This window comes from Aspergillus novofumigatus (genome assembly GCF_002847465.1).
Source record: "Aspergillus novofumigatus IBT 16806 chromosome Unknown P174scaffold_4, whole genome shotgun sequence".
Classification (NCBI taxonomy): domain Eukaryota; kingdom Fungi; phylum Ascomycota; class Eurotiomycetes; order Eurotiales; family Aspergillaceae; genus Aspergillus; species Aspergillus novofumigatus.
In genome coordinates this window covers 117,269-128,586 of record NW_020194277.1, presented here as the reverse complement: position 1 = coordinate 128,586, position 11,318 = coordinate 117,269, and the positions used below count along the sequence as shown (strand labels likewise).

The window sequence follows — 11,318 nt, the reverse complement described above, 5'->3', positions numbered from 1 at the left end:
CATTCCATCTCTATCAGCCTATATATTTTCTGAAGTCATCTCAAGGGAGGGGAGTCAGTCACATACATTCTATCCACATCCCATCTCTGTCAGCCTATAATTCTCAAGTAATCTCTCAAAGGGAGGGTGTCAGTCACATACAGGCTGTCCACATCCCATCTCTATCAGCCTAAATTCTCAAGTTATCTCTCAAATAGTGGGGTCAGTCACATACAGGCTGTCCACATCCCATCTCTGTCAACCTATATATTCTCAAGTTATGTCTCCAATGGTGGGGGCCAGGCACATACACACTGTCCACACATCCCATCTCTGTCAGCCTAAAATTCTCGAGTTATCTCTCAAATGGTGGGGTTTAGCCACTTACATCCTGTCCACATTCCATCTCTGTCAGCCTATATATCCTGAAGTTATCTCTCAAAGAGAGGGGGTCAGCCACATACTTGTCTTTTTTCGACTCTGCTCTCATCTTGACTATTGGTCTGCGTTGGTCCTGCTACCGCAAAGGCAGCAAAGACAACTGCGGAGAGGATAGCGATGAACTTCATCTTGTTAAGGGCTTGCTTCTCGTCCTAAAGGTAAGAGTAATCCTAAAAGATAAGTTTTGCAAACAGGCAACTGAAGACTATGGTCAAGGAAGTGTAATTCCAATACTGATGGAGGACTACCATATATATAGCAAGGGCGTTAAACCGGTCACATGAATACTACAAATAAGGAAAGCAAGGGATAGAGAATGCTACATTTATGGTATAGTCCTGAACGAGCATCCACGTCTTTGTGTGAAAATCCAGCTCGCAGCACAAAATCTGCATGATAGGAGTAGAATCAAGGACGCACTGCATGGATAGGAATTAGACTTCCTTGTTCATCCTCCCCTGCCCACTTTTTGGACATTCCACCGCCGTCTATACCTTGCTTAGGCATGTTCTCTCTTACCCTTTTCCTACCTCTATTCATTATATAATCAATCCCTAACAGGATACATATTCTCTCCTCTTGTGCCTTCCCTTTGGGAGGCTTTGGTAGCCGGCTGTCTGTGCCCTACTTTAGGGCCCAGTCTATGGTAACGGCCAGGAAACCACCAGAGCTGAGCAGAGTACGCAGTAAGGCAATGTATAGTTAATACTTTCGCTTTGACGAATCTTTTCTAAGACAAACCAAAAAAGAGTATGGCATGCCATATCCCTAGTTTATCAAAATAGTCGGTGTGGCTAGATTACAACATATTACTAATTTATTTGGTTACAGGGCCATACCCTTAGGATATTCGCTAACTCTAAACATCCCAATGACGTATTATAGGCAGTTGGCCACCGCTTCTGTTATGGGACGAACAGAGGTGGATCTTCCTACCTAAGCGTGCCGTATGAACAAGAAGGAATAGCTGAGCAGCAGAAAGTCGGGCATCAACAAATAGAGGAAAGCGGTGTATGGCGGCAGAGTGAACTCGTAGCGGGTTCCAGCGCGGAAAATGCGCGGTCCTCCGTCGTCAGTCAGTTACCGAAATCGCGAAATATGGCACACCTCACGCGAAGCGGGCATATGGGGACTGGACTAAACCTCATCTACAGGCTGGAAGGGCGAGCTCCTTGAGCAATTGATCCAACCAATCCAGCAGTTCGCGTATACGCACGGCAAGAATGCGACCGGCTCAGCTATGATCATAGACGCGATGGATCTCCTGTACTCTAGCTGGTATGATGGGTTTTGCCTTGTCTCAAGCAATAATGACTTCACCCGGCTGGCTGCTCGAATCCGCGAGTCAGGACTAACTGTGTACAGATTTAGGGAGCATAAGACGCCCAGACCCTTTATCGCTGCCTGCGATGAATTTATTTACACTGAAAACCTCATGCATATCGACAAGCTTGTGCCGCATGCTAACAGTGTCAACGCAGGATAAAACCATCCACCTGCCTTGCAGACTCAAATTAATAGCGATTTAGCAAGTCTACTGTGGACAATAGTAGAAGCAGCCTCTGATGATGATGGCTGGGCTAGGCTCTCTAAGGTTGGCCCACTACTCACCAAGAAATACCCCGACTTTGACCCTCGTACCTATAGATACCATAAACTCAGCGATCTCACCACCGCCTTATCTTTCCTAGAAACTGCCCGCTGCTACCTTGGAAAGGGCTTATCCACGGAGATCTTTGTACGCGACAAGCATTGTATTGAAAATTTAAGACCACTAGGCTAAAAAGGTGTCCGGACATGGTTCCCATCAGTCTAGGGTCTCATATCCATACTTATATTTTTCAAAACATTGGAAGCCTAAAAACCCTGCTAAATAGATATTTATATAATTCATTCCTCCCTCTTTGCCCTTAGTCTGGTCTATTAGCAATCAAAATACAGTCTATATAGTATCTCTTTATTATTACCTTCCCCTACCTAATCCGATGAAATCAAGCATATTTCGCCCCCCGTTCTCTTTTTACGAGTTGTTGGAGCAATCCAGAAAGTAGTAGTTCACCATAAAATAGATATACCTATATGAGATGGTGAGTAGCATTAGCGCCATTAGATCGATTGCAAACTCGTGGCTCTAACTGACAGGGACAACGCGCAGCTCTCTGTAATTAAGCTTGTACTGAAAATGTGGCTCAGCTGATGCGAAGTGGGAATAGACCCCTTGGGATATTCAAATATCCTAGGAAAACAGTCAACGCCGTAGGTCTCAATATGGAGCCGTCTTAAAATTTCCTATACATAATTGACCAGAGTATCGGTCTATCTGACACTACCTGGGAAGTAAGATACATAACCGTCCACCGTTTCCATGCATCGTGGATGCATCACAGGTGACGGGTGCGTTCTGAATTTAAGTCTATGGGTGACGGAACCTTGCCACTTTTTTGTTTTCCTTACTTGACAGGGAATAGGTGATAAATCGTTGAAAGATTGATTAGAAGGGCAAGATTTGGTTTGCTTCCAATACCCAGCATCACATTGCCACCACAATGAATGATCATTGTTGAAAATAATAATACTGTATCGACTTACGAATCGCTAGCAATTTCTATGGCCAATCGAAAATGAATGAAGGTCTGATTCTTCTAAACGAATGACTATCTAGCTCCTATTTATCCCTTCCATTAGAGGCCGGGATTTGACTGATCAAATGACGAATATTTGCCGAAATATTATCGCCAAGAAGCGGCACAGAGAAATCGAATCACTTCCCAATCGGCAAGCGGTCATATAATTCAATAATCATTATCCATAATGTATCACACCTCTCCCTATCGCAAGGTGTGGGGAAATTGGAAAATCACAGGACTGTAAGGCGACGCTCTAAATTTGCCCTGATGTAAATGGAACAAATCAATTCAACATGGCTCTCACTACATCACCTTACCGTTAATGTAAAAGTGATTAAATGCTGAAGGAGATCTGAGATAGGTGGCCAATCTGTCAAATGCATTGCAGGGATAAAAGATGGTGCGGTCCGTTTTATGGCTTCAAAGATCCGACTGTAATAACCGTCAGGATTTTCTGATCATTGAGTGATGGTGGTTTCGCTCAATAGAACACCCCACCGAGAATGGTGCACAAATCGGTATTTACAGTAAAACCTCGTTATAATGAGATATTCCAGACAGACCATATTTCTCGTTATATCGAGGTTCTCGTTATATCAAGGATAGTATATATTAGTATATATTTAGCCTGTAAAATAGCTTCAAATGTCCCGCTGCGTCTGTAGGCTTAGCTTTCGACCCCAAAGGATACGCTCATGCTTATCTAGCTCATATATAAGGCTTGGGATACCCTCTGCCTGCTGCTCTTCATATAAACAAAGTATTCTTAGTGCTTCTAAAGCCTCATCCAGTGGTATTTACAGTAGAACTTCAAGCTCCTCCTCAGAATTATCATCAAGCTCCAGCCCATACTGAGCTAGAATCTGGCTCTCAATATCTTCAGGAGTATCTTGGATAGCTTCCTCTATAGGGTTCAGAAAGGTATCAATATCCATGAGATCCTGGATAGGCGTAGAGAGCTTTAAGAGAGAGAATGCATTCTATATATCATCCAGAACTGCTGGATCAACAGGCTCTCAATATGATGGTTAAGAATCTAGAGCCTTTTAAAAGCAATTCTGGATTACCTGTCCAGAAAGATTAAATTCCCAGCTCTGGATTCCCCATCAAACCACTCTTAGGATGTTCATTGACATGATTGGATCATGATTAAGCTCAAACTCTTAAAGGATAAAGCAAATCCAGTATCTTTTCCAGTATGACTTCCAATAGTAGATAATCCCTTGATCAAGAGGCTGATATTAGCTGGTAGAGTTTGCAGGAAGCCATATAATAAGAGTATTCTATAGTGGATAGCCACTAGATTAAATCTCTGTCACAGTAGCTTGATAAGTAGAGAAGTTATCTATAAGAAGGACAACATTCTGTCCACTCATCTACTTATCAAACTAATAAAGAAACTCTGTAAATATTAATATTATAATCTAGGCTTTCTAGTTACTCCACTAGATAAGATTCAGATTCTATATATTAACACCAGCGGCTTGGAAAGCTCATGGATTCTTTACTATACTAATAAACCATGGTAATAGCTTCTCAGAGCTATCTGTATTGCAATAAAAGAGGGCCATTATGTGTGCTTTATCTTTCTTTCAACCTGGAAGCTAACATGTTAAAAGACTCTGTGCAGGAGAGCACTTCCAGAAGAGGCTAGTCTCATCATAATTAAACTAGTCCTTAAGGCTATACGCACTTAAGACTTATTTAATCTTAAGCATCTCTTAGTCTGCCTAAGCTGGAATACTTCCCTCCTCTCTATGTTATTAATACTATCTTACTAACCTCCTTATCTAGAAGTTATAAAGCCATTCATTACTAAATACTAGCATCTCTTTCCCTGGATAGATCTTCTCCCAAAAAGACTAAGCCTTTTATCAAATAATCTCTATAGAGATAGGTATTTATTCCTCCACATGTATCATCCACTTAAATAAGGCGTTCTCTAGCTCTGGCCAGTTCTCACAGCGTTAGCGCTTTGCATCGCGGGAAGGGAGGGAATCAGCATCAAGATATTCATATTTGCGGGATAAGATATCAGAGATAAGACCAGATAAAAGAGTATGATTATAGGTGTCCTGAAACCATTTGCGAAGCTCTTTCTATGTTGCGTTTAGATAGAGGTGTTTTTAGGCTCATAAAGCAGCCTTCTGAGACGTTAAGATAGGCTTTCTCTAAGGCATATTAGCTAATAAGAACCCTTGATATAACAAGATTTTGTATGGGAGAGAAGGCAAAGTTAACAAGACTTGCTGTAGCAAGGGATCTCGTTATTTATATGGAAAATTAATTGAAGCAAGAGATTTATCTTGTTATAACGAGGTTCTCGTTATAGCGAGACTCGTTATAACGAGGTTTTACTGTAACTGGGCCAACTGCAATCAACTTTTCGGCCCACTTATCTTAAGGCACTAAACAAGCCTCCTCCATTCTTTTCCGGTGCAGCTAGCCAACTGAAAATAGAACTAGTGTGAACTATGGTCAACTGGTGATAACTACGATCAACTCTCGGACCCACTCGGGCCAAGGCGCTGTCCACTGTGATCAACTACAATCAACTGTTTGCCCCACTTGGGATCAGGCGCTATGCAGTGCAAGCCTCCCAAATTGCTCCTTGCCTTTCTGGGCTAGCGGTGCTTAGCTAGTTGTATTGACAGGTTGTGGGCTGTGAACTTGAGGCTCTAGCAGTGGCTGACTGATACCGACGAAATTCTTAGTTAGGTCTTGGAAATTCTAGTAGGTCTGCGCTTGTGCGAAAATGGCAGCATTACGGTTGAACCTTGAACATCTCTGTGCAGGTGACAAATATTAATTTGTTACAGGAACTTGTGATTAACAACATGAATTAATATTAATGATAGGTAAGAATGTTGAAGCTCCCGCCACTAGAGGTGATGAAGCTACTAAGCCTGTCTCTAAAAGAGCAGAGGTTGCCATTAAAACACCTGCTATTCTCCATGGAAATGTCCTTGTCAAATTACACTCAGTCCAAGTTGAGGTGGTTAGATGATGATAACACTATACATAAGAGAGTGGGCACTAATCTAAGGAAGGTTAAGTCACTATGAAGGTAAAGCTGTAACGGTCTTCATTAGCCATGGCAGAAAATGTTACAACTTTGTGTCGAGGAAGGACTAGGCAATGGAAAGCACATTTCCCATTGGTTTAACCTTACTCTAACGCATCTGTATTCCGCCCAGTATTCTTTAAACGAATCCTTTTCGCGAGATGCAGCTTAATCAATGGATTGATAGATTGTTTGATCTACTCCTATTGTCACCTCCCAAGAAACAAAGAAAAGGTAAACCATGCTAAGATGGAAGTGGGTTTCAACTACATGTTTGTGGTTAACTAACTGTAACATTAAATATATGATTATTAACCCTGCGGTAGCAAATAATATGCCATTCCTTTGACTAATTCCCCTTGGGTATCAGAAACCTCTGACATGATGTTGATGCCCCTCTAGGCCAGAACCTGCCCTCAGGTACCTAAGACTTTTTGGAGCTCTCCTAAATAGCTATATCTTTGCATCTTATACATGAGATGCTGCTAAATCTTCCTTCAGAGTTGCTCTTAGCAACTCTTGAATATATATATAAATCCTTCAAACCCTCCAAATTCCACTGTGTTAGAACTGAAAATATAGCTCCTATGGGAGGATCTGTAGACACTCTACACTACTTTAATTATAATTTAAGCTCATGTGCTGGGACCTCTCTTTAAGCACATAGAGATATGGTTCCATCCTATTCTACCCACAGTCCTGAATTATAAACAACTGCTGGCGGCATGAACATTTAAAGTCCTAGGGCTATTAATAATGCATATCAGAAGTATGCACATCCTTCACTGTTTGTAACATAGGCCATAAGAGGTATTCAGTCTACTGTGTAGAATACCTAAATTAAAATAGTGTGTGTATGTAAGATTGCCTCCTACTCCCCTATGACCACCACATTACTACCTACTATTGTATTCATTTAACCTCCCTTAGAATTGAGTGCAACTAATACTCAACCTATAATGGTAATGGGATATTGAAACTGGATGAACACTGTGATCCTAGTAGTATGTTTCCTAGGAGCCTGAGCTTCTTCCCTGATGTGGGCTTGTTTTACCTATTTCAGTTTCTGGAAGATCTTGAGGTTTTCTAAGTCTCTATAAACCTAATAGTTATCCCAGAGTTGTCAGCGCTTTGAAAGCTGATAATCAGCTATAAGGATTCTCACTGTGATTTTGGCTGTGTTAAAGTGGACTTGTTAATACTCCCTTGGCTATTAACATTCAGGTTAGAGAACATGTGGGTCTCTCATTGCGAGGACATTCAGGTCCGGGTAGAGATGCAAGGCAGGCAGGCCCAGCAGTAGATTCACACTGCGCAGTTCCTGAGACGAGTCATTGACCAGTAATTCCAACCCCTCCGGGGTCTCCTTCCAGGCCTCGATGACGCTGTTGTACGCGTGGGAGCGGCCAGCCACTCTCATATCCAATCTGTCAATGGCCAACAGAAACCGATTCTGATGGCCTGCCTTGATTTTATCGGCGGCGCAGAGCCACGCCCGCGCGCTGGCGTCCCAGTCACGCAGTCCTTCCGGCTGATCTGTTGCTTGGCCACAACACAAGATACCATATCCACCCTGCCCCCTTCATTATACCTGTTCATCACGGCTTGTTTTTGCACATTCACGGTCTCTTCCCAAGCCCGGGCTTAGCAGAGCTGCAGCCCTGCTTTCCTGACAACACCCACAGCGCTTGCTGGAGCAGTCTTAGTCCCTGCGATTCTTATATCATGTTTCTGGGAAGAAACAGCCTGATCAGACCCATCCGAGAGCCATGGAACATGTCGTAGGGACTCCCATCCCCGCAGGGATTGCTGAGTGCATACTACCAGTAGCATGACTGGACGGCTAGAAAGATATGTCCGCGGAAGTGTTCCTTGAACCCTAGTTTCCACCAGTCTACACAAGGCCTATAAACTATAATCTGAGTGGAAGCTAGCTAGTAGGAGGTAAGTTTATTCTATGCAGTTAACCCTAGAGCTACTTGACTAAGCTATAGCCCCAATAGATTATTATTTCAGATCTTCTAGCTAGAATTTATTAAACTTATATTAGTTATTAAGAAGATTATAACTATAGTAAAGATAATTTATGTGGCATGGCTTAGCATAACTTATAAACCCAAGTATAGCTGAAATAAGGGTAAAAGCCTGCAATGTCTTCATTTTCTAAAGATGCAGCTCTTTTCGAAAGTGGATAATGATCTCAGGGATATTATAAGATAGAAAGACTTGGATTGCTTTGTTACTATGCTTCTCTTAATCTGCAGCTTTATAATTTCATTAAGGAATAAACTAGGCTCAGAGTCAAATACATCAATTTTGTAAGTTTCATAAGGATAGCGTCTCCCTGTCCGTTAACAGTTTGAGCAGTAAAATAATAGATTCATAGACATATCTTTAAGCGGATTTTTGATATATAGGATTAACTGTTTTAGTATAGTCTAGAGCATGCCCCTGCTATTATCACCAGATTACTAAGGGCCAGATTAGTGTTTCTTACACTATAGAAATAATCCCAGCCGGCTTAACTTTGAAGTTCATACTGGTTGACTAATGCTTTTCCTTCATTCCTATGCATTTAATATGCTTTTTTGGCCATCGATGATGAGTTCACATAACGTTTGGATAAAGTTTGAAAAATCAATGTTGCAAAAGCTTGTTGGACATAACCCCTATCATTAGTAAACCCCAACCATCATTGCTACTACAGTGGCGATGGGCAGGCCTCTGTTCAAGGGCATTGGAACCGCCCGAAAATGCATGGAGTGTTGGCCGATCGGCTGATGATGTAAACCCGCCGCGGCAATGTTGACGATCACTGGATGTATAGCAATCTCACTGCGTCAATGAGAGACACGGGTCTTGTCTACTAATGATGGAGCCCTTTTCGTCGTACCTCAACACCTATTTTGTACTTACCTTTCCTGGGTTCGGGTCCGAGAGGAGGATCGTAAGGCTGTAGACCTGGCTGGTGCTATTGCCGATCGCGAGTTGCAGCAGGTTCCTCTGAATGGACGTGCCGGGGGAAAAGGCACAAGGAAGATATTATGCTGAAGATGGAGCTCTATATAATGGATATTCAAGCAACCTAGGTCTGTTTTTTGTGTCTGAAAGTTACATGTATCTTAGTCCCTAGTCCGTTGACCCCCCACCTCTATGGCACATATTCTACTACAGTAAAACCCCGTTATAAGCATCTAATTGAGCAGCACCTTTTTGCTTCCTTTTATCAAAATATCCTTATACTAGATTCTCAGCAACACAAACTAAAAATATATATTTGTGAGAGCACCTATGAAATGCTCTCTATCAAATAGTAGATAGCATGATAGTAGCAATGCCTTTATAGTTGAACTAATCGCTAAGGTATAAGCATCTCACAGCTTAGTAGTTAATAATATCTCTATGGGTCATATGCTACTCATATAACTACTATAGTTTATCTATATATAGGTTTACTACACCTAATAACTATCCCCTCTCTTTATACACTGCGTCCCTGCAGCTAGAGGTGGTTTTATAGCCTCTTCTAATCTATATTAGAGTTGCGTAACCGAACCGCAAAAACCGCAACCAACCCTCACTGAACTCGCAGTGGTGCGGTTTCGGGGGTAAGTCTAGGGAACTATTTTAGGTTTGGTTTCTCTACCCTAGAACTATTTCAGGCTCAGTTGAAACTGCCAGTTATAGTTTTTGCAGTTTTAAATAACCTATTTAACCAACCCGCACTGTTTTACCTAGAAATTACAGAATTCTATAGATATTCTAGTAATCTTAATATTATTAGATAGCCCCTAATCCAAGCTATCTAATAATATTAAAATTATTAGAAAATACCTAGTGGTTGTTGAGATATAAGGGAATAATCATCTCTGTTATAGGTTGGTATGAAAGTGGTGGTGGTTTATATATCAACCTCTGATAATACTATAGTTAAAGAATGATTTTTAACCACTACCCGTTCAACCCTCTATATATCAAATTGTTATTTCTAATATAGATCAGAATGGTTATAAATACCATATATTTCATATAAAATTAATGATTCTATATAGGCATGCTTAGTAGGCCCTATTAAAGGCCCCCCAGAGGGGGAATAGTACGGTTAAAATAGTTAAAATTCATGGTTTAACCAACCCAAAACCAAACCAAATCTAACTATGGTTAGTTATGATCAGCCCAGCTAGGCCTACCTAGGCCTAGTGGTGAGTTTTGCGGTGAAAACTGTAACTAAACCAGATCAGGTCCAGTTTGGTTGTGCGTTCTAAAATTTGAACCTGAAACCACAGTGGTTCGGGGCCAACTAGGCTTGAACCCGCCTGAACCCACACCAAATGCAACTCTATATCCAACCCAAAGTGCGGGTTGGGCGGGTTGGATATGGATTTGCGGATTGGGTCAGCCAGTCTAGTCTGCCATACCAAACTGGGGCTGCAAGTGTCGTTCGGGGAGCGTGATACGGGCACCCTTGAGTGCGGTATCTAATAGTTTTACGAATCCACAACCCTTTTCCCATAGATCTGGTCTGCCTAATGAGTTAAATTACCAATCCGGGTACAGGACCTTTAGATTTCTCAGAAATATGCTGCTATTCCTTGGGTTAGGTAGACTCTTTTTTGCTTGTTACTTCCTATATAGGGATCTGTTAGCAAGAAATTAGTAGCATGAAATGGGGATAAATGCTGTTTATTCTGAGACCCATACCCTAGGAATGGAATTATTGATCCATCCCCTTTGTTGCCAAAGACAGAGTGTCACGCTATGAGCTAACCCTCAGGCAGCGAAGGAAAGGACTTTTTGATTAGAGACTAGTGAAAAGTAATAGAACATTTTAAATTTGACAAAGCCTTTGCATTCACATAACAGTATAGGAAAAACCCAACAGAATTAGGGAAGAAAAACCTATACCAAGGCTGAGGCGAAAAGACGTTAATCAACAAGCTGATGGATAAAACACCGAGGCTCATGTCCAATTAACTTGGTATATCATCCTTAGTACGTTTTCTCCAGCCTAGTAGTACTCATCGGAAGGGAAACATGCCCAAAAATTAGGCGGCCGATACTGTTTTGAGAGGAGATTAGACAGCACAATGTTATCTACGGTATTCAACTTACACCGCGGCCCATGCACTATATATATGTCAGAGGCCTGGACAAGTAATTGTGGATTGGAATCACTTACATAGTCCGGGTCATAGGTAGGTTCGGTG

At 41.7% G+C, this 11,318-nt stretch overlaps 2 protein-coding genes across 2 annotated transcripts; one reads left to right on the top strand and one right to left on the bottom strand.

Annotated features, from left to right (window-relative positions):
* Positions 1–1,291: 1,291 nt before the first annotated feature.
* Positions 1,292–2,297, top strand: P174DRAFT_459712 (NYN domain-containing protein; the record flags this gene model as incomplete). Its single annotated transcript, XM_024829792.1, has 5 exons — positions 1,292–1,342; positions 1,444–1,495; positions 1,575–1,891; positions 1,928–2,158; positions 2,277–2,297. 5 exons carry the CDS (start codon positions 1,292–1,294, stop codon positions 2,295–2,297), a joined length of 672 nt encoding a protein of 223 aa, XP_024682135.1.
* Positions 2,298–7,336: 5,039 nt separating this feature from the next.
* On the bottom strand, positions 7,337–7,697 carry P174DRAFT_420140 (uncharacterized protein; the record flags this gene model as incomplete). Its single annotated transcript, XM_024824848.1, has 2 exons — positions 7,337–7,613; positions 7,675–7,697. 2 exons carry the CDS (start codon positions 7,695–7,697, stop codon positions 7,337–7,339), a joined length of 300 nt encoding a protein of 99 aa, XP_024682134.1.
* Between the last annotated feature and the right edge of the window lie 3,621 nt (positions 7,698–11,318).